The sequence below is a fragment of the Bombina bombina genome, chromosome 3 (assembly GCF_027579735.1).
Source record: "Bombina bombina isolate aBomBom1 chromosome 3, aBomBom1.pri, whole genome shotgun sequence".
NCBI lineage: Eukaryota > Metazoa > Chordata > Amphibia > Anura > Bombinatoridae > Bombina > Bombina bombina.
This window is the reverse complement of record NC_069501.1, coordinates 942,659,353-942,683,269: the sequence shown is the minus strand read 5'-3', so window position 1 is coordinate 942,683,269 and position 23,917 is coordinate 942,659,353. Positions and strand designations below refer to the sequence as shown.

Here is a 23,917-nt window from a genome sequence, read left to right as displayed (position 1 = left end):
TGACGTCACCGTGCAACTTTATTTATACTTAACAATGTTAAGTATAGGAGCAGGGGGCATGCTGCTTAGAAGCCTTATCTAAGGCATCTAAGCAGTTACAGACCCCCAAGACCCACCGTTGGAAAGGTAATCGCCTAACCTTTCCAACAGTGTAAGTCTTGGGGATCTGAAAAATAAAAGTTAAAAAAATGTTTTTCAAAAAATAAAATAAAAAAACCTTAAAAAAAGCTTAGCACCCAGGTGGGAAAGTGTTTAGCACTCAAAGGGTTAAAGGGATATGAAACCCAAAAATGTTATTTTGTGATTCCGACAAAACATACTGTTTTTAAAACGTTTGCAATATACTTCTATTATCAAATTTGCTTTGTTCTCATGTTATTCTTTGTTGAAGAGATACCTAGAGAGCACTACATGTAAGAAAATAGTGCTGCCATCTAGTGCTCTGGCAAATGGATAACACGAGCACGTCCCTGAGCTTACGTTTCTGCTTTTTAACATAGGATACCAAGGGAACAAAGAAACTTTGATAAATGAAGTAAAATAAGTTCTTATAATAATAAATGATAATAAAATTGCATGCTCTATCTGAATCGTGAAAGAAAATGTTTCTTCCATGTCCCTTTAAACAATTTGATAAATGCCACAAATTATAACATTTCCTGTCAGTCTAAATTAGCTAAAAAGGATGATTCCAAAACCTTAACAAGGCTAATATAACAGGAAAAAACACTAAAGGCCAACCATGCTACATTTATTTCCATGATTGGCTTTAAAAAGATAAGAGCACCTGATACAAACATAATGACAGTGGCTAGCCTTTTCAGCTGCAGATTGGTTTCTTCAAATAAGGCAAGTGGTCAGTGAAGTTAGAATATTGGGGGAAAAAAAGGCACAGCAAAAATGTTAATTTGTTTACAATTGTAATTGTTTAGACTTGGCTGGTATGTTATTCTAAACCAATGCAACAGAAGCGTCTTGCAATTATGATATATTTACTGTAGGAAACCTCTGTTACAGAGCATGATTATACAAGCCAATTAAATGGGACAGTCAGACATAAACTGCTGTTTTGTTAGAGCAGTTTATTTATTTTTGACAAATTCAATTGTGCTCCATGTATATGCACTATGCAGCCTGCCTGTATCCTTTACTGCTGGTGGTAATGAAGCTTTTCTGCTGTGAAAAGTTAAGACATATGCCAGATGGGAATTATTTAAAAAAATAATTAAACAGTTACTGTATTTATTGTTATCCCTTCAAATCAACAACGTGAATTGTATTTCTACCTTATATAAGCAATCCTTCCTTATGCCGCCTAATGAGACTGTCATATTCACATATTACACATTCTAAGGTAAACACTATGGGCGTGGTCCTGTGCTTGTGCAACATAAGTAGTTGCGCAATCTCCAGTTTTCACCCGATTTGCAGCCTGAAGGTGTCACATGCAATAGTTTCCAATTATTCCACAGGGGAGTAGAAATGTAAAGATTTGAACCCTAGTTAATATGTATAAGACAAAGTTTACAATACCTCCAGTTAAAGTATTGTAATAGTATGGGTAGCCTTCTGGAGAAACCCCCTTTGTCCATTGTCTTTTGGCATGGTGTTTTTCTATTGCTTCAATCTCCTTCCACTTTTGCTCATCTCGTGCTTTTATCTCTTGGATGCTCGGTCTTGCTGGAGCTGCAACTAAAAATGTAAATTGTATTAAAATAAAAATACCATAACCTACTCCCACTTGTATTACTGCAAATGTTGCTTTACATTACCCATGTCACACTACTTGTTAAATTACAAGTGCATAAAAAATGTATTGCTCATTGGGAATACAAAATAATATTTCAATATAGTGTGCTTCAATTCAGCTTCTTTAGCTCTCAACAGTTAATTTTATTGATATTACACCACAACATAGTACAGTACTTTATAAACAAACAACTATTAAAATATGACATCTTAAAATTTAAAAAAGAAGATGATAATCCCAATCATCCGATAAATATAAAAAGCGGCTTTATTGAAGAAACATTAAAAAATTGAAATGGTTCACACAAGAACAAAAAGGGTTTAAAAGCTCAAAATTGTTCAATAGTGGTAACAGTAGTACGCATTTTAAACAGGCGTTACTGTCAATTATTGTAATAAAAATACCACCAAGGTTCAATTATAATTAAATGTACCACACCATGTTTACAGACATTCTCTTTAACCACAGATATTCGCTAAACTGTTAGTGACCATGCTCTTAGATTTGCAATACTTTCAGGTCTAATGTCCAGAATTCTGAAAACTTTAAATATTATAATATCAGAGGAATGTATGGGACTCCATAATAAATGCTTTAGTTCTATAAATTACAATAATTGCAGCATTTTCTACTTAAAAAGGACAGTATACACCAATTTTCATTTAACTGCATGTAATAGACACTACTATAAAGAATAAAATGTACAGATACGGATATAAAAATCCAGCATAAAACATTTTTAAAAACTTACATCTAAAACTTTGGGGCTTGGTTAGGAGTCTGAAAAGCAGCACAAAGTTCTTTAAAATAAGCAAAACAATACATTTTTATAAAAACGCCCTCAAATGCACTATTTAAATGGATCATCTACAAAACATTTATGCAAAGAAAAATCTAGTGTACAATGTCCCTTTAAAGGAAATCAAAACACTTGTGCACAGGCCTTGGATTTTAACAGATAATCAGTAGTGGCAAACAAAAGCCATTGCTACCCTGTTTGGCAATCTTAGAACTATGAAAGGCCGTTTGAAATGACGTTGTAGTTCACTGACTAAAGGGACAGTAAACACATTTAGATTGTAAAATGTTTAGTTATGCGAAGTAAAATGACTTTTCAATAAACGTAACTATTCTGCCTTTATATCAAGAGAACGGTCTAGTAATTACAAGGTATTTAGAGTCTCTCTAACTGAACCATCACACCAGTTTATCAACTAATTTTATTTCCCTTTCCAAAATCTGGTTGTCCTATTATAATACATTGACAGTGTGCAACCTACACCAGAATACAATTATACATACACATACCTAGGAAACACCAAGGCAATTTAATAAGAAGTGCATATTGTATACAATACCAGGCAATGCTCCTGAAATTCTCTTAAGATCTTCCTCATAGGCCTTCAATGCAGCTTCCTCCATTGCAGCAAATTCCTTGGACTTCTTTTCATCAGCCTTTAACTTGTCCATACTTTTCTTTTTAATCTATAAATGAAAGGTATTGTTTTGGAACGAACCAAATCTTCTATATCCACATAAACAAATATTGCACTTACTTTTCATCCATTTCTATGTTTCCCAACACAGGAGTTTTGTTGAGATTAAAATTGTATTTATAGTCCTAACTAACAATCCTATGACTATGCATTAACTTATTATACCTTACTACAGATATAATCCATGGTATAGACGTGTATTTCCCAGGGACCACTTTTGTTAAGAGGTCACTAATGCAATTTTTAATAAGAAGACACAACCCAATATTTGTGATTAAATAATTATACTAATAAAAAAACAAATACAAAAACAACAACTAAGTTTGCATATAAAAATCATTTCTTAACTCTCCATTACTGGAATAATGCCAGTTGTATCACACACACACTTTAAATGTCCCTGTTTCATGCTCAGAAATGTAGACATTTATCACATGACTTTAAATAAATAAAAAAACAATACATTTAACGTGATAACAGAAAATCAACAGTGTTTAAGAGCATAACTTACCTCACTGATTTTCTTAGCAACATTTTCTTTATGGTTTTTGCCCCTTTCATGAAATTCTATACTCTGGAAAAATAAATAGCTAAAATCATATGTTTATCTTTAAATATTTTCAAACTATAAGCATCTCTTCATAGAAAATAATCAGATAAGAACCAATACACTCACCTACTCAAAAAGCCTAAGGTTAATGTCTCTTCTGAATTATCCTTTAGTTAAAGCATTTGATTTCAAAATACATAAATAAAACTTTAAAACACACAAGTAGTTACCTCAGTATCAACCCAACTACCCTCAGAGATTTATAAAACAAAACTGCTTGTAATCCAACAAAGTAAATGGAATGACAGCAAGAGAAAGGTGGAGGATCAGAATGGAATATTGTGTTATAGGAGTCAGAGTATAAGATATTCTTTCCTATACTCTTTTTTTTTTTCTATCATCACACTGTAAATTGGGTGTTATAACAGCAGAGGAATCTGACTCTGGCTAGGAAGGAATAGAGAAGGGTCGGTCAAAGAGCTAAAGGCAGGTGAGAGAAACAGCTGAATGCATTCACATAAATATACATTGCTGTGGGTGAGCAATAAGGTATCCTGCAGTAACGTTGCAGACAATATGCCTAATGCAACAATTAAGATTGCCACCACAACCTTGTTTTCCTGGTCATTTATGAGTAACACATGTTGCAGGGTATCCAGGGAGAAACATGTATTGCTTCTCTCGACAGCACTATTCATTTTCCTCCCTGCATTCTCTGTTCTATGTAACTCATAACTGTCTAGGACAACATGGCTGAAGTGGCAACCCTAGTGACAATACAACTGTGATGAGCGAGAAAATCTCACATGAAACACGATCTTATGATTAGTAATATTGTCCATCAACAATGTCATCTTGAAAGTGACAACAGTGTTGTTATTGTTAGGGTTAATGTTAAGGATAGTGCTAAACTCTTGGATTTCATAGAGGGCTGAAAAACCGTGTTGCAGCCATCTCTGGCACCCAAGGTTTTATATATAACCTTGGGTTGCTTTGTTCCTTGTTCAGAGAGGAATTGCCTGGTATTTCGGCGCTGGACTGACCGTAATAGGCGGGATCAGACTGATATACTACAGGAAAGTTCTACTCTGTGAAAAGCATTACTGGGCTAAAAGAAGTTGCACCCAGGTGGTAAATCGCCATAGAACAGGCTAACAATGGTATTGAGCTGGTTGTTCGTTCCTGTGAGTGCATGTATGTATATATATATATATATATATATATATATATATATATATATATATATATATATATATATATATATATATATATATATTCCAATGGATTGTCCCCACTTGTAGCGCAAAAAATCTCTCTCCAAAGAAAAGTAAAACTTCCTTTATTGTAGTATCAAAAGTAAAAACATGACAGCCTACACACGACTGTAATAAAGCACTTAATTTAAAAACACAGTGTCAGTGATCTGAACCACATGCAGACATGTTTCGTGCAGTTGCGCACTTGATCACTGCTTGAAAGCAATCCTGATCACACCTGCTTTATAGCACTTTTCTTAAAGAGACATTTGTAAATGTTAGACACTGTGTGCTTGAACTCTCTCTTTACTGCCTATCCTTTGTTGAAGAACATGTTTCAAAAAGTTATTTAATACATTTGCAGAAATTTTTTTTCTCTTCTACATGTATATTAATAATAATAGTGATGTTAACTTTTATATATTAAGAATTTTTTCTCTTCTACATGTATATTAATAATATGATGTTAACTTTTATACATTAAAAATTACCTTATGTCTTTGCCTCATTTCTCATAAGTATATCTTATACCACTAGATAAAATTGCAGTCTTTCAACTGTAGTACTTTGATGTAATTTATATATGACACTATGTGTCATACAAAAAATGTTAAATTTATTTCTAGAGTAAGGTTTAGAGTTTACAATATATGTAAAAATAATTTATTGTTTAAGACTTATATGATGGCCATATATTATTGCTCCCCTTTTCCTTATCTAAAAGAAAAGCTGTTGTGTATATATTAATTCACAAAAAGATCCAGGTCTCTACGCATATTGAGACCTAATGGATTACATGTTTTTAATGTGAAAATCCAGAAGACTTCACGTTTGTTAAGTTTATCTTCTCTGTCTCCTCCTCGTTTCCATAGAGGAACATGATCTATACCTTGAATTTTTAATAAAGACACATCTGAATTATGTTGACTTTTAAAATGTCTCGACACTGGTGTGTCGGTGTCATCATCCTCTATTGATCTGAGGTGCTGAAGAAACCTATCTTTAATGCTACGCTTGGTTTTACCTACATAGTTAATTTTACAGAGATCACACGTAAGTAAATATACTACATGTGTAGTTGAACAATTTATGTAATACTTAATTTTATAGTCTTGCTGGGTAGCAGATGAAGAAAAAGTATCGCCCTCAATGACATGGTTACAAGTTTTACATATATTTCTCCTGCATCTAAAGAATCCCTTTCTCTCTTTTAGCCAGCATTTATTGTGTTTTATTGGAAGATTAGATGGAGAGAGGTAGTTTGAAAGTGTTTTTCCTCTTTTGGGTATAATATCTACACCCTCTTCCATTATAATTTTTAGTACTGGATCTGAATATAACACAGGTACAGTATCTTTAATGATTTTGCTGATGTTTTTAAAATCAGTACTATAGGTAGTTATAAACCTGGGTTTCTCAGTGTCTCTTCTTTTTGCATCTTTCCTTTTATATTTTAGTAAATCCTCCCTAGTTTTTTGCTGAACACTTTCTTTTGCTTTAATTAAAGTGCCTTCATTATATCCTCTCTGTTTTAGTCTTTCTTCAATAATTTTACACTGTTTATTATAGTCTTCCTCATTAGAGCAATTTCTTTTGGCCCTAATGAATTCACCCTTTGGTATTCCTTGTAGCACATGTCTCGGGTGACATGATTTGTATAAAAGTGTAGTATTGCCTGCTGTTGGCTTTCTGTAAAGTATAGAGACTATTTTTTCATGTTCTACATCTGCTTTTAATGTAAGATCTAGAAAGTCTATTGACTCCGTACTTTCTTCTCCTGTGAATTTCAACCCACATTTGTTATCATTTAAATAAGCACAGAAATCTTTTACTTGATCTGTGTCTCCTTCAAAAATGAAAAGTAAATCGTCTATATATCTGAAAAAATGTATGATTCTCTCTCTATGGGGATTTCTCTCTCCAAAGACGTGGAACAGCTCCCACCAACCCATAAATAGGTTGGCGTATGATGGGGCAAACTTGGCCCCCATCGCCGTTCCACGCCTTTGGAGAAAGAAATCTGATCCAAACATAAAGAAATTATGCATTAAAAGATATTCAATTGCATTAAGTATAAACATTTTTGTTGCTGATTCATAGTCAGTACACTGATTCAAGAAAAATTCTATAGCTGTTATGCCTAAGTTGTGATCTATACAAGTATACAAGGATGATACATCCACTACTAGAAATCTGTAATTTTCTTTCCATTTGATATTCTGTAACTTGTTAAGCAATGATGTGCTATCCTGTATGTAACTTAGTAAATCTTTAACAAGTGGTTGTAAGAAAGTGTCCACCAGATCTGATAACGGTTCATTTAATGAGTTAATACCTGCAATTATAGGTCGTCCTGGTGGACAGACTAAATCTTTATGTAACTTGGGAAAATAATGAAATATTGGAATTACTGAATTAGTTGGAGTTAGGACTTCTTCTAAAGTAGGAGTTATGATATTGTTTATTTTAGCTATCTTAGTGATTTTAATTAGCTCTTTTCTAAACTCTCTCGTGGGATTACCATCTAGTTTGATATACACTTCTTGATCAGACAGTTGCCTTTTGGCTTCTTTAATGTAGTCTAGTCTAATATACATGTAGAAGAGAAAAAAAAATTCTGCAAATGTATTAAATAACTTTTTGAAACATGTTCTTCAACAAAGGATAGGCAGTAAAGAGAGAGTTCAAGCACACAGTGTCTAACATTTACAAATGTCTCTTTAAGAAAAGTGCTATAAAGCAGGTGTGATCAGGATTGCTTTCAAGCAGTGATCAAGTGCGCAACTGCACGAAACATGTCTGCATGTGGTTCAGATCACTGACACTGTGTTTTTACATTAAGTGCTTTATTACAGTCGTGTGTAGGCTGTCATGTTTTTACTTTTGATACTACAATAAAGGAAGTTTTACTTTTCTTTGGAGAGAGATTTTTTGCGCTACAAGTGGGGACAATCCATTGGAATATATTCTATTTACTCAGAGGCTGACTACAGACCGGCTCAGTCTCCACAGCTGCAGATCTCCATACACTCTGAGCCAATTGCTCCCCAGCGTGTTACCGGACAGTGAGTGGTATACAGGTACCTTTTGAAATTATATTGCTAAAGTCTATGTGTGCGCTACTTACTTACAAAGTGTTCTTTTTTATATATATATATATATATATATATATATGAAAAATCCCTGTGAGTTTGCATTACACATATCCCATAATCTCTCAACAAAACTACCAATATACATGTATGCATCATTTGCAATTGTGGTGTATTTAAATGTGAAAATATTGCAAAGATTAAATTTTTACTAAATGGTTGGTAGTTCTTACAGAAATAAAATATTACTGGCACAGTAACATACAGGCTTGTTATCAGCAATCCAACACTTGCAGTAAGTACAGAATTTCTTTGGCTGCGATTTCCAGTAGTCTGCCCTGCAAAGAAAAAAACAACATCTAGTAGGGAATGACATCAGCACTATAGAAAAGTTTTTTGCCTACCTCAAAATACAGACAGAAAATTGATATTGCATGTTAAAGCCTTTAAAAGATTTTTTTTTTTTTTTAAAGGGATAGGAAACCCAATTTTTTTCTTTCATGATTCAGATAGAGCATGCAATTTTAAACAACTTTCTAACTTACTTCCATTATCAATTCTGCTTAGTTATCTTACAGATAGATTACGAGTTGTGCGTTAAGGTAAAAAAGCCAACGCTGCTTTTTTACGCCCGCTGGTATTACGAGTCTTGCAGATATAGTTGTACTGCACACTTTTTAGGCCAAATGCGATTGAGCTTGCATTCTATTGGCTGATTGGAACAGCCAATAAAATGGGAGCTCAATCCTATTGGCTAATTGGATCAGCCAATAGGATTGAAGTTCAATCCTATTGGCCGATTACATCCCATAGGGATGGGGTTAATATTTAAATAGTGTTTGCGATGCAGGAGTACGGCGGTTTAGGGGTTAATATGTTTATTATAGTGGCAGCGACGTTGGGGGCAGCAGATTTGGGGTTAATCAGTATAATGTAGGTGGAGGCAGATTAGGGGTTAATAAATATAATGTAGGTGTCGGCGATGTAGGAGGCGGCAGATTAGGGGTTAATAAGTGTAAGATTAGGGGTGTTTAGACTTGGGGTTTATGTTAGGTGTAAACATAAATATAGTTTCCCCATAGGAATCAATGGGGCTGCGTTACTGAGTTTTACGCTGCTTTTTGGCAGGTGTTAGACTTTTTCTCAGCTGGCTCTCCTCATTGATGTCTATGGGGAAATCGTGCACGAGCATGTATAACCAGCTCACCGCTCACTTAAGCAGCGCTGGTATTGGAGTGCGGTATGGAGCGCAATTTTGCTCTACGCTCACTTCTTGCCTGTTAACGCTGTCTTGATAAAAACCCGTAATACCAGCGCAGCAGGAAAGTGAGCGGTGAGAATAAACTGCAAGCTAGCAATGCACCCCTGTTAACGCACAACTCATAATCTAGGCGTTAGAATCTTTTGTTTAAAAGTAGGGACGTAAGCTTTGGAGCCAGCTCATTTATGGAGCACTATACGGCAGCAGTTTTGCAAGAATGGTATGCATTTGCAAGAGCACTAGATGGCAGCATTATTTCCTGTAAAGTAATGTAGTTCTCCAGATACCTACCTAGGCATCCCTTCAACAAAGAAAAGGATGAAGCAAATTTGATAATAGAAGTAAATTGGAAACTTTTTACGAATCGTATGCTCTTTGTAAGCACCAAAGACACCACTGCCTCTGGGTGCTTTCTATTGTATTCCTAAAACAGGAGTAATTCCCTTGAAGCCACATCTGGAGGTAGCATTACTGGATATGTCAGCTATGATGTCACAGTCTCTGCTGCCTATGCATAAGCTAAATGCTTGTGCTTGCAGATTACTTACTACATAGGGGCAGATTGGCTGCAGACACTTGTAGAAAATAAGACAGGAGTAAGGGTCAGGGATATTTATTAACAGGTTTCCTCCAAGATGGTCAGGGTTTCAATTACAGTACCAAAAACCGGCAAACAATAACTACAACATGACAGCAACATTTAGAACCTGTAAAGTTTTGATAAATTAAATATTAAAGAGAAGAGTCTGGCATATGTCCTGTATTTCTAGTTAGCTAGCAGAGCTTTAGAAGGGCAAATAAGGAAAAGCAAGACAAACCATTTGAAAGATTAAACTTTATAAAGCTCTCCTACAAGCAGAAATCCTAGTAAGGTGCAGGCTTTTACCATTTTCAAAGAATATGACTAAATGTGATTTTCTTTCATGTAATTGGCAAGAGTCCATGAGCTAGTGACGTATGGGATATACAATCCTACCAGGAGGGGCAAAGTTTCCCAAACCTCAAAATGCTTATAAATACACCCCTCACCACACCCACAATTCAGTTTTACAAACGTTGCCTCCTATGGAGGTGGTGAAGTAAGTTTGTGCTAAGATTTCTTCTGTGATATGCGCTTCTCAGCATTTTGAATCCCGATTCCTCTCAGAGTACAGTGAATGTCAGAGGGATGTGAAGGGAGTATCCCCTATTGAATGCAATGCTTTTCCTCGCGGGAAATCCATTTCATAGGTTCTCTGTTATCGGTCGTAGAGATTCATCTCCTACCTCCCCTTTCAGATCGACAATATACTTTCATATTCCATCACCTCTACTGATAACTGTTTCAGTATTGGTTTGGCTATCTGCTATATGTGGATGGGTTTCTTTCGGTAAGTATGTTTCATTACTTAAGACACTCTCAGCTATGGTTGACGCTTTATGTATTAATATAAAGTTCTAAATATATGTATTGTACTTATATTTGCCATGAGTCAGGTTTATGTATATTTCCTTTTGCAGACTATTCAGTTTCATATTTGGGAAAATATTTTTCTTACCTGAGGTTTATTCTTTTTTTCAAATTGACTACTTTTTCATTAAATTTTCTCTGGCAAAATTAGGCTCGCAAGGCGCAAAATGCTGATGTTTATTGCGTCATTCTTGTCGCGAGAATTTTTTTTTGCGTGAAGGTACATCCGGTGACGCAAGTTCGTCATCTCCGGCTTCTTAGTTGATGCTGTGTTCCTTACACAAGGTTGCGTCTGCAATGACACGAGTGTGTCATTTCCGGATGTTGTTAGCGCCAAAAAATTTCATTTTGCGTTGTGCGTCATACTTGGCACCAAATAATTTCATTATTTAAAACCCCATTTCCTATATGCCTCTTGCCTTTTTCTATGTCAGAGGGCTATGTGGTTTGCATTTTTTTCCCCATTCCTGAAACTGCCATATAAAGGAAATTGATGATTTTCTTTATATGTTGTTTTTTCTCTTACATTTGCAAATTGTCTCAATCTGATCCTGTCTCAGAAATCACTGTTGGAACCCTGCTGCCTGATAACAGTTCTACCAAAGCTAAGTGTATCTGTTGTAAATTTGTGGAGATTATATCTCCAGCTGTGATATGTAATAGTTGTCATAAGCGTTTACATGCAGAGAATGTATCCATCAGTAATAGTACAATGCCTGTTGTTCCTTCAACATCTAATGTACATGATATCCCTGTGAATATAAAAGATTTTGTCTGCTATCCCGCCTTCTAATAAACGTAAAAAAGGTCTTTTAAAACTTCTCATAAAGTTGATGAAATTTCAAATGACCGACAACATACTGAATTATCCTCCTCTGATGAGGATCTATCTGATTCAGAAGATCCTACCTCAGATATTGACACTGAAAAATCTACTTATGGAGTATATTCGTTCCTTGTTAAAAGAGGTGTTGATTACGTTGGATATTGAGGAAACTAGTCCTCTTGATATTAAAACTAGTAAAAGTTTAAATTCGGTTTATAAACCTCCTGTGGTTGCTACAGAGGTTTTTCCAGTTTCTGATGCTATTTCTGATATGATTTCTAAGGAATGGTATAGGCCTGGTACTTCTTGTATCCCTTATTCTTTGCCAGCAGTTAGTTTGGAGTTTTGGGAAAAGATCCCCAGAGTTGATGGGGCTATTTCTACTCTTGCCAAACATACTATTCCTATGGAAGATAGTACTTCCTTTAAGCACCCTTTACATAGGAAACTTGAATCTTATCTAAGAAAAGCTTATTTATATTCTGGCTATCTTCTCAGGCCTGCCATTTCTATGGCTGATGTTGCAGCCGCATCAACTTTTTGGTTGGAAAGTTTAGCTCAACAGGAAACAGATCCTGATTTGTCTAGCATTGTTCGCTTGCTTCAACATGCTAATAATTTTATCTGTGATGCCATTTTTTATATCATCAAAATTGATGTTAAATCTAGCTATTTTAGCTAGAAGAGCTTTGTGGCTCAAATATTGGAATGCTGACATGGTATCTAAATCTAGATTACTATCTCTTTCTTTCCAAGGTAATAATTTATTTGGTTCTCAGTTGGATTCAATTATTTCAACTGTCACTGGGGGGGGAAGGGAGTTTTTTTGCCTCAGGATAAAAGACCTAAGGGTAAATCTAAAGCTTCTAACCATTTTCGTTCCTTTCAACAAAATAATGAACAAAAACCCAATCCTTCCCCCAAAGAATGTGGTTCCAATTGGAAACCTTCTTCAAGTTGGAATAAAAACCAAAGCCAGCCCCCAAGTCTGCATGAAGGTGCGGCCATCATTCCAACTCAGCTGGTAGGGGGCAGATTAAGATTCTTCCAAAGTGTTTGGGCAGATTTTGTCCAAAATCAATGTATTCAGAGTATTGTCTCTCAAGGGTACCGAATAGGATTCAGAGTAAGACCTCCTGTGAGGAGATTTTTTTCTCTCACGCATCCCTGCAAATCCAGTAAAGGCTCAGGCTTTTCTGAAGTGTGCTTCAGACATGGAGCTTTCAGGGGTAATCATTCCAGTTCCCTTTCAGGAACAGTGTCTGGGGTTTTATTCAAATCTATTCATTGTCCCAAAGAAAGAAAATTAATTCAGGCCAGTTCTGGATCTGAAAATTTTTAATCGTTTTGTATGAGTGCCAACTTTCAAAATGGTGACTATAAGGACTATTCTGCCTTTTGTTCAGCAAGGTCATATGTCCACGATAGACTTACAGGATGCGTATCTTCATATTCCGATTCATCCAGACCACTATCGGTTTCTGAGATTCTCTTTTCTAGACAAGCATTACCAATTTTTCGCTCTTCCATTTGGCCTAGTGACAGCTCCAAGAATCTTTTCAAAGGTTCTCAGTGCCCTACTCTCTGTAATCATAGAACGGGGTATTGCGATGTTTCCTTATTTGGACGATATCTTGGTACTAGCTCAGTCTTTACATTCTGCGTCAACTAGTGTTGTTTCTTCAAAGACATGGTTGGAGGATAAATTTACCAAAAAGTTTCTTGATTCCTCAGACAAGGGTCACCTTTTTAGGTTTCCAGATAGAAACAGAGTCATAGACACTGAATCTAACAGACAAGAGACGATTAAAATTGGTTTCAGCAGTCTCTATCATTTCCTTCAGTAGCTATGTGCATGGAAGTTTTAGGTCTCATGACTGCAGCATCGGACGCGATCCCCTTTGCTCATTTTCATATGAGACCTCTCGAGCTTTGTATGCTGAATCAATGGTGCGGGGATTATACAAAGATATCACAATTAATAGCCTTAAATCCAAATGTTCGACCCTCTGAGTTGTTGGTTAGATCACCATCATATAGTTCAGGGGGCCTCTTTTGTTCGTCCAACCTGGACTGTAATCACAACAGATGCAAGTCTTTCAGGTTGGGGAGCTGTCTGGGGATCTCTGACAGCACAAGGGGTTTAACCAAAAATGGGCTGTCTAATAAGCTTACAGTCCTGCTTTTTCAAATAAAGATATCAAGAGAACGAAGAAGAATTCATAATAGGAATAAATAGGTAAGTTGCTTAAAATTACATGCTCTATCTGAATCACGAAAGAAAAAAATTTGGGTTCAGTTTCCCTTTAAATTTTTTGTTTGTTTCTTTAAGGTAACATTTAAGAGTAAAAAAAAAAAAAAAAAAAGGAGAATAAAAATATTTTATTAAGGTTTTTCATCTTGAGCAGAATATGATGGCCCTTAACTTTACCACACCACAACAACAGATAGAATGTATTTACTTTAAAATGACTGATTGCATTAGTTTAAGCGACAGTGTGAGTTGGTGCCTCAGAAAAAGAGTGCATATAAGACTGATAACTGAAGTAAAGTGGATATTCTTCTAAAAATTGCATGATCTATCTGAATCATGAAAATTTAATTTTTACTTTAGTATTCACTTAAATGGACACCGTCTACTACCTATAGCTGCTGCTCCGTACTGTGTCACTTATCTGAGCTTAAAATATGTAAAATAAGATATTAGTTTTAACTTTTTAGACACTTCTAGAATAATAATAAAAAAAAAAGTCAAAACATATACTAATATTCATATGCATGGAAAAAATATATATAACTTGCAGGAATTACAGATACTTACATGTCAGCTTATTTGATATGAACCTGCAAAATAAAGATATGGTTCAGGTAAAGAGGCAGAATTTAATCAAACGCTACTGGTGCACATGGAGTAGTTTGAAAAATAAAATGTATTTAAAACAAAATGTGAGGTCAAGACTGTGAAAGTGATGGTAAAGCAGTATTTCTAGTAATAAGACTACAGTTTGGGTTAGTGGTAAGCAGGGGTTGGTGTCTTACTGGATGAAAATAATTCTATAGAGGTCAATCATGGTGCCCTCACCATGGTTACTAACGATCTCCTTTCTGCTAAAAACAAAGGCTACTACTCTATTCTCATCTTACTTGACCTCTTTGCTGCCTTTGACACTGTTGACCATCCCCTTCTCTTACGGACTCTCAGCTCTCTTAGGCTCTGTGACACTGCCCTCTCCTGGATTCACTCTTATCTCTCTTACAGATCCTTCTCCATCTCTTTTGCTGGCAACTTCTCATCTCCATTGCCTCTGTCTGTTGGAGTACCTCAAGGCTCTGTCCTAGGTCCTCTACTCTTCTCTATTTACACTTCTTCACTGGGTAAACTTATCAACAGCTATGGCTTCAACTATCACATCTATGCTGATGATACCCAGATCTACCTTTCCACCCCTGCACTCTCTCCTGTCAATTCTCACATCAGCAACTGCTTATCTGGCATTTCCTCATGGATGGCCTCTCACCACCTAAAAATAAACATGTCCTAGACCGAACTAATTATAATTCCCCCTCTAACTTTACTCCAGTTTCTAATTTTTCCATCACTGTTGGCGGCACCACTACCTCCCTATCACCTCAAGTTCGCTGCCTCGGAGTCACACTTGACTCAAATCTGTCCTTCATTCCCCACATCCAATTGCTCTCTTCATCCTGCCGCAACCACCTACGGAATATCTCTAAAATTTGTCAGTTTCTGGGTGCTGAAACTACTAAACGGCTAATCCACTCCCTGGTAATTTCCCGACTTGACTACTGTAATAACTTACTATCTGGCCTCCCTCTCTCCCCTTGAATCCATCCTTAACGAATCTGCAAGGCTAATGCACCTCTCTGTTTGTGCTGCACCTCTCTGTGAGTCCCTACACTGGCTCCCCGTTCACAGCAGAATTAAATTAAAAGCCCTCACCAATGCTGCCCCACCCTACCTACTAATCAACAAATATACTCCAGCCCGCCCCCTAAGATCCAACAATGACCTGCTTTGTGTGTCCTCTACCATCATCTCCTCTCATGCTAGACTACAGGACTTCTCTCGTGCAGTACCAACCATCTGGAACGCACTTCCTCGAGCTGCCAGACTTTCCCCTAACCTCTCCTCCTTTACACGTTCCCTAAAGACCTTTTTGTTCAGGGAAGCTTATCACCCGACTCATTAACAAATTAACTTCACTTACCTAACAGTTGCCCCCATCTAACTCCTCACTGATATCATTCTCACCTTTGCAGACCCCACCTCCTGTTTCCCATCCTCCTACCCATCTAGATTGTTAGTTCTCACGGCAATAGGGCCCTCAATTCCCCCTGTATTTGTCTGTAAAATGTTGTCTCTTATTGTATTTTTTCTCTGTTGTACTTTTATCCTAAAGCAGAGGTCAGGTTGATGAGGAACACTGAAGAATGATGTTAAAGAGATGCTGGTTGTGAGTCTTAGTCAGTGACGGACTGGGAATAAAAAGCAGCCCTGGAAAATATGAAGACCAGCCCTATGTTTCTTTGAGACAATAGAATGCACATGCCTCATTTTTCTCAAAGGGAATTATTGGGACACTCCTTTCAATATATATTTTTTCAAAATTAAAATATGTTACTTTGTATTAAATAAAAATGTTAGAATGATGATATATATCAACCCTACAACCCAATTGCATCAATTAATCACCCCTTTAAATTGTGGTTTCCCAGCCCCAGGTGCTGCAGCCCACCGGGAAATCTCCTGGTATCCTGGTAGGCCAATCCGGCACTGGTCTTAGTGATAAGAAGCAGTGTCACAGAAGAGGATTTCATAGTTGCAACAAACAATGAAATGAAGTGCATAGAGGTTGATTAGGAGCAATAATGCAGGGAATAGCAGTCAGGCTGATAAAAAGCTGGCAGTTGGCATTGAAACAGGTGGTGAACGGCAATCTTGTGAGAAGTCAAAATTGGTGGGTAGAGGTGCAACAATGTTAGCTGGTGAAGAAGGGTTATGTGGCAAAATACTTTAAATGTTATGGTGGTGCGACAGAGTAATAGAGGAGTGAAGAATGTGCTACAGGCAAGCTGGTGGTGTAGAGTGAACAAGGTGTAGAGGGTTAGTGGGGGGAGTGAAAACCGCGGACAGGGTTATGTAGGGACATAAAGTAGTGTCGGACTTATGAAATCCATAAAGAAGGGGGTCATGGTGGGTTTAGACACAGGACCGAGGTGATAGTAAATTAATAAAAAGAGAGTTGAGGAAGTAGCTAGCAGCAAAGCAAGAGGTTGATGTAAGTTTCCTTGGGAAAAGTAAAAGGTATACTAAGGATTGTAAAGGAGCCGTAAAGCAGTTAGCAGGTGCAGGTTGTGGTCTGTTATTAAGTGCCCAGGTGCAGTTGATATGGAGCATCAAAGCAGGGGGTTATATTGAGGTTGGTAGAAGAAAATGAAGATCACGATGGTGTATAGTAGGGGGAGTGGGTCAGATGTAATAAATGTTTGGATGTTGGTGATGCGCACAGCGATCTGTAAAGCACAACACAAAGACGAAGAGAAACCACAGCACAAAACAGCCACATCAAGTACAGCGGGACACATAAGACAAAGTAACTCACTGGCCATCACATCAGCAACTCTTCCCTGCAGCAGCCATGAACCCTCTTCCAGCTACGGCAGACCAGTAGGACCACACCGCGTTTGCTTATTTTGCTAGAAGCCTCCTCCCTCCCCTGTTATGTGGGAGGGAAGATAAACTTGGAATGATAACGGTGCAAGTACACACAGACACATACTGCCATCCCCAGCTCCGGGCAGGGCAAAGCAGGCGCCTGGAGACATGCTATACAGGTGAGTGTCCCACGGTATCTTCACTTCTGTTACACACTGACGAGCATTTCAATGTATTGGCTTGTTTAGCTTTTTAAGATTGAGCTATATACATAGATATCTTACGTTTACTTTTCTGTTTAATAACTTTTTAAAATAGTATTTTTTTCAGTTTCATGTTTTGACCACTTTTCTTCCTTTTACTCACAATATTTCAAGTATGGTGTTTCCCCAGTTTTGTCTGATCTGTGGATTTTTCATAGAACTGCGTTGCTAGTATTAAGTAGATTCACGGTAACCTTACTCCGTGGTGCCTGCTAATTCATAGTCCTAAACTGAGGACCGTCGTGTTTTAACTGTTTTATCCAAGTGTACAGGCTCTGCAGTCCTGTGTGACAGCAGAAGGGGTTAACTAGAGTGCTGTGTGAGGGACTTGCTCCTGGCAGACCTCATTTTATCTTGATATGCTACGCTTAGCGTGCAGAATTCTATTTACTCGGAGAATAGGGTAGTTTGTGAGTAGTTGTGTCACATGATGTGATGTTCTGTCAGTACTGGCCGTCCTGGCGGGTGAAAGTCACGAGTGACGTCTGACTACAGTGACGCAACCTATCTGCTGTATCTGAGGGATGGTTTACAGCCTTCCCATATGGTCTAGCGGTTAGGATTCCTGGTTTTCACCCAGGCGGCCCGGGTTCGACTCCCGGTATGGGAATTCATATTTTCTTTTAATAATAACCCAAATATGAAAATGTTTTTGTTCAACAGTTTTTTCCTTTAAGTATAACGCCTGTAATTATACGAATATGTAACAAAGCAAAAGTATTTAACAAGTTTGCACATGACCCTAAAGTTTTGTTTTTGTATTTCTTACCAATCCTCACTTTCAGATCTCTACAACATAATACGAATGTTAAAATGTTTAAATGTTTTAATAAGATGTCTCGAAAGGAATATGCCTTTGTTTAGGTTTGGTATTTATAGAATATTGCCTTTACGTTATTTAAGCAAGTGTATTTATTTAGATACAGTTGTTAAACTATTAATAGTTTAAAAAACAAACCAACAATTTTTGTAAATTATGTTGTTTACAGATCTTTGCTGAATCTTACAGCCAGTAAAACTAAATATTCAAACCAAGTAGGGTGTATGATGACCCCAAAAGCAATTAACAGATTGCCACAAAACTTATGATGGGAGGGGGTCATAATTGTATACAGGTACTGTAATTTTATTTTTATTTTACCCACAGCCCTTTCCCTTTCATTTACATTTCATAGCCCTGAGTTTAGTAAAGGACACTCCATGCAAATGTACCTCTGATGACCATAGAGAGCACCTCCTATATCCCTATTGCATTCAATATTTTGCTAAGTTTATCTCCTACACACCCCAAACACTAATTTAGAGTCTGATTGACTGTTTCATAAAAAGATCGGTGGTCATGGATTAAAATAACACAGATAAAAGGTTCATTTAACTTTGAAATATTGTTTAAAATTTTTGTTGGGGGAAGGGAACCAGTAACATTTATATGTGGCTTTTTTTAGTTATTAATAATTTTTGATTCTGAACAAATTAAAACAGTGGGTAATAAAAATATTTCAAGTTTGTGACATTTTATGCTTCATGGTGACCAAAACATACCATTTTTGAGTATCATTCCAGTACATGGGGACTTCCATAATAATACAAATGTCAGTGCAGTTGTGAGGCAAGATGGATCCTATAATAATCTTGTGATAGTACAAGTGTATGAGATATATATATATATATATATATATATATATATATATTGTATCTATATATCAATAATAATTATAAAAGTTAGGGGTGGGAAGTAAAATGTAAGGACAACTGCTCACACGATGTCAATCCCTTGTCAATGATGGTTCTATAAAAATAGGACATACAAATACAATTCTACAAGCTGTGGCATGTCCTATAGTATTTTATATAATCCAGGGGTCTACAAAATGAATATGAATAAAATCATGTGTGGAAATAGGTAGCTTTTCAGTACTAGTTAATCAAAACTGACAAACTCTACATAAGAAATGGAGAGCAGTTTTTTTTAAAGGGACACATAATGCGCAATTGATTGCAGAGAACTTTGTGTGTAACCCAGTAAAGAGACACATAAGTAAAGTCATCTCTGGAACGGCAATGCTCTACTGTTACAGAACTGAAAAAAGGGGCTAAGCTGATCAGGAATGCTATTATTATTATTATAATCATTTTTGGCATATGTGCATACCTGCCAATCACAATCTCATTACGGGATTTTCTTATTGCAGACTTCTGTCCCTTTCTAACCCCTTTGCTATCGGGGAATGCAATACTATAGCTCTGTTTAATAACTAAGATATGAACTGTCCTAATTAAAACATCAATATAGGGAACAGTTTTGAACATTTTCTTTTACAATGATGTGTGAGTGTGTGTATGTATGTATGTGTATATATATATATATATATATATATATATATATATATATATATATATATATATATATATATATATATATATATATGTATATGTGTGTGTATTTGCTATTTTGTGTAGCTATGCCCTGCAATGCCTTGCAAGAGTGTCTGACAAGTTAGACTTGGGGGGGGGGGGTATTGTGACATTGTTTTTTTACTCACAGAACAGATGAAAGAACAAATTGTTTATCACACAGCAAAAATACACTTTTACATGAATACATTTCAATTGTGTAATAGATACTACATGCCACCTTTAACTACTCACAGACCCAAAAGCATATATGTTAGGTTTCACACAGGACTGCAATAATCCAGGAAAGAGGAGCACACTATGGGCAAGATTTATCAAAGTGAGAATAAGAAAATTCTCACATTTGTCATCAAAAAAAAAAAAAAAACCTCACAAAGGTTATCACCATATTTATGAAAGGTTATGTGCCAATAAAGTGGCAACTTTTCATATGTGCGAACAAATTGACTATTGACCATTCACAAGTCTAATGTATGCAAATAAATTGTCTGGAAATGCCTAATTCTTTTATTAATCTCTATTGGTATTTTAAAACGCCTGTATATATTCGCAGTTCTCATATATTTTATGAAAAGTGGCGCATGCAATATTCACTGTTTTTAATCTCACCAATTTGTAGGTTGCGAGATAGTGGAAAAATAAAAGAGCGAAATTGCGGTTTGTCTGGAGGGAAAATGGAAACATTTCTTTTTCTTGCCGTAATGGTTGTATCTAGGGTTAGAAATTGCCCACAATAAGACTCAGAACCTGAAGAAGAATAATAATAATTAACAAAAATGTATGTACAGATTTATAATAAAGTAAAATAATTTAAAGTGCAATTGAAATAAGTGTACTAAAAAGAACAAAGATAAGCTCCAAAAAACAGGCAATCTTTTTCGATGAAAGAGAGCCAAAGAAGGGGCAAAATTAAAATAACTTTAATATAAAATAAATAACATTCTGATTAATTCTGTTATAATGGGATAAAAACAATAAAACCCATTTACCGGTGGCTAAAGTTAAGATTGATAAATAAAGTGAAAACAATTTTTTTGCAAGAAAACTAGACCAGCCATCCGCTTGACATCGCAAAAAAAAATTTGCCCCAAAAATGTCTCTAACATTTTGATAAATACTGCAACATTTTTGACTTTACACATTGTGAACTACTGCGGAAATAATCGCAACTTTTTAGGCGCGTTTTTTCGGGGCTAAATAAATTTTGCCCTTAGTATAGGTATTGCCCCTATTGGGTAAAAAATAAGACAGATAACTTTGTCCTAAACTTTAACCCTGTTTACGCTGTTTCCCTGATAACAGACAAGTATAGCAGTAGTGTGGGATAGGAAAGAATACATGAAGATCTTTTATGGCCCCTTAGGCAATAGGTTGGACACCACTTTAGAAAGCAGTTTTCACTGTATTGCAAATATAATGTAGTTCCCTAAAACATTTCTTGTAGCCTGCACATATCAGCGTTTCACATGATACCTCCTCCCAGCCTGGGATTCCCCCTGGAGTGTAAACATTGCTGCCCAGATCATTGCTGGGAAAAGCAGCCTCTTCCCTAGGAAAGAGGAGCATGTGACTATGGGAGAGGTTTCTCAGTGGGCTGTGACTTTGTCATAAATATACATGGCACATCTTGATTGGCTGCCTTAATTAAGACCTGCCAGTTCCCAGCTATTACTTAACAGCCACTGGGCATAGCTGCTTGAAAATATATGTACTGCACAAGAAAACAAAAATGCAGAAATGTGTTTATATATAGGTCTCAGTGTATTACCGCTCACATGAGCAATAAACCTAGAGTTTTATAAAATAACTGAGTAACACTATAGGTTTATAGCTAATTTGCTTAGATTTTAAAAGGGTTAAGAGATCCTACTGCAATATTGTGATTCATTTAGAATCTGCCTTGTGCAATGTCCTAATTCTAGTTTATTACACCAAGTTATATCCCAGAGTAAATGTTTTGGTTAAATTGCTGTTCTAATATTTTTTTAGAGATTCAATTACTGCAGGTTTTCTCATACCTTAGATTCACCATATTTTTTTCCAGATAAAGTGAAATAACAAGTTGCATTCATTCTTACAGAATGAAAAGCAGGATTCCTAATTCATTCATGTATGCATTTACGTGCATTAAGTAAACCAAACCAAGATGGAAAGGTTTGTCTAGAGTTAAAAGTACATAAAGGTCACCGGGCTAACACTGTGTGTTGCTGGATTTGCATGATATGTAGCACTGACAATATTTTCTGCTATATGCTGTCCAGCAAATGTATTTATCATTCTGGCTTGTGCAGTTTCCTGTGGGTAAATTCCATAGAATACTTTGATTTGCTAAGCAAGTTTGCAATATACTTGCAGCATAAACAATTTCTATATATTTATATTATTTTTTTTTTGTATATTTGTAGCCAAAATTATTCAACCTCCATTGCAACTCCAGGTTTATTGTCAAAATTCAGACTTTTAGCTGTTGGCAATGAAAAAATTAAACAAAAGCAATTGAAATAGCTCAACACAACGAATGCTCCAAGTGGTTTCTCCAAATTCAACTGAAAATGCAACTTTTGATGAATTTTGCAGTCTCAAGATTATTCAACCCCCCTGAATAGAATCCCTCACAACAGCACAGATATGCAAAACAGGTGTTGTCTCAAGCACACCTGATGCAGCTAATCAAGGGCATCATTAGTTGTACCATCTGTGCTGGAGCTAGAACACATTAAATACGTGAACTGGCTAGGGGTTTCTTGAGTGTCACGTTTTAATTGAATGTTAGCCATATTTCTAAGTTAAGAGAAGAGATAATCGCCCTTCACAAACAAGAAATGGGATACAAAAAGATAGCAAAGGCACTGAATTTTCGTAGAGACACCATTGGAAGCACAGTTCGCAAGTTCAAAGTTAAAGGAACAGTGGTTACACTACCTGGATAGGGCAGAAAAAGGAAGCTATCAACGGCTGCATCCAGGTTTCTGAGAAGGCAGTTTGAGAAAACCCCTCTACCTGCAGCAAGACTTGGCGGCAACAGGTAGTGAGGTTTCAGTTTGCACTGTAAGGTGTTTACTAAATACAGAAGGTTTCCATGCCAAACTCTAAGACATACCCCACTACTGACCCAAAAGCACAAGAAAAGTCTGCTCCAATATGCTCAAAATCATATAAATAAGCCTCAGAACTTTTGGGATTCTCTTCTGTGGAGCGGTTAAGCAAAACTGGAACTTTTCTGCCCGATGGATCAGCGGTATGTCTGGAGGAAGAAGAATGAATCCCACGCTGAAAAGAACACTCTGCATACAGTTAAGCATGGTGGTGGCTCGGTGATGCTCTGGGGCTGCTTTGTTGCATTCTCTGGCACTGGAAACCTGCAGCGTGTGGAAGGCAAGATGGATTCATTGAAGTATCAGGAAATACTAGGAGAAAACTTCATGCCATCTTTGAGGAAGTTGAAGTGTGGGTGTCATTGGACCTTCCAATAGGACAATGATCCCAAGCAGATCTCAAATTCCACTATGGCTTGGTTGCAGAAAAAGTCCTGGAAGGTTCTATAGTGGCCATCAGTCACCTGACTTGAACCCCATAGAAAATCTCTGGTGGGATTTGAAGAAGGCGGTTGCAGCGCACAAACCCAAGAATATTACTGACCTAGAGGCCATTGCTCATGAGGAATGGGCTAAGATTCCTCAGGAACACTGCCAGAAGCTGGTGTCTGGCTATGCATCTCATTTGGAGCAGATCATAACAGCAAAAAGGTACTCTACTAGTACTAAAGATGCTTGCCATGAAGGGGGTGAGTCATTTTGAGGTTGCATTTTCAGTTGGAATTTGAGGAAACCACTTGAAGTATTCGTTGTGTGAGTTGTTTCAATTGCTTTTGTTTGATTTGT

General features: G+C 36.6%; 2 protein-coding genes and 1 non-coding gene across 4 annotated transcripts in view; 2 read left to right on the top strand and 1 right to left on the bottom strand.

The window, feature by feature from the left end:
• The window catches only part of WBP4 (WW domain binding protein 4), a 40,782-nt gene extending 23,356 nt beyond the window's left edge, over positions 1–17,426 (bottom strand). The window contains exons 1-6 of one of the 2 annotated variants that reach the window (XM_053707960.1): positions 17,306–17,426; positions 14,503–14,525; positions 8,410–8,482; positions 3,758–3,820; positions 3,109–3,235; positions 1,534–1,692 (exon numbers count right to left, since the gene is read on the bottom strand). In XM_053707960.1, coding sequence (XP_053563935.1) covers positions 1,534–1,692; positions 3,109–3,235; positions 3,758–3,820; positions 8,410–8,482; positions 14,503–14,504 — 424 coding nt within the window. In that variant the 5' untranslated portion in view covers positions 14,505–14,525; positions 17,306–17,426. Of the gene's footprint in view, positions 1–1,533; positions 1,693–3,108; positions 3,236–3,757; positions 3,821–8,377; positions 8,483–14,502; positions 14,526–17,305 lie in introns of those variants that run through there. The other variant, XM_053707961.1, reaches the window with a different exon arrangement.
• A 37-nt stretch (positions 17,427–17,463) lies between these two features.
• The window catches only part of ELF1 (E74 like ETS transcription factor 1), a 427,636-nt gene continuing 421,182 nt past the window's right edge, over positions 17,464–23,917 (top strand). The window contains exon 1 of the mRNA XM_053707956.1: positions 17,464–17,537. The gene's annotated coding sequence lies outside the window, so the exon portion shown is untranslated. The remainder of the gene's footprint in view (positions 17,538–23,917) is intronic.
• Positions 18,160–18,231, top strand: TRNAE-UUC (transfer RNA glutamic acid (anticodon UUC)). Its single transcript has one exon. It is a non-coding gene; the product is annotated as a tRNA-Glu (tRNA).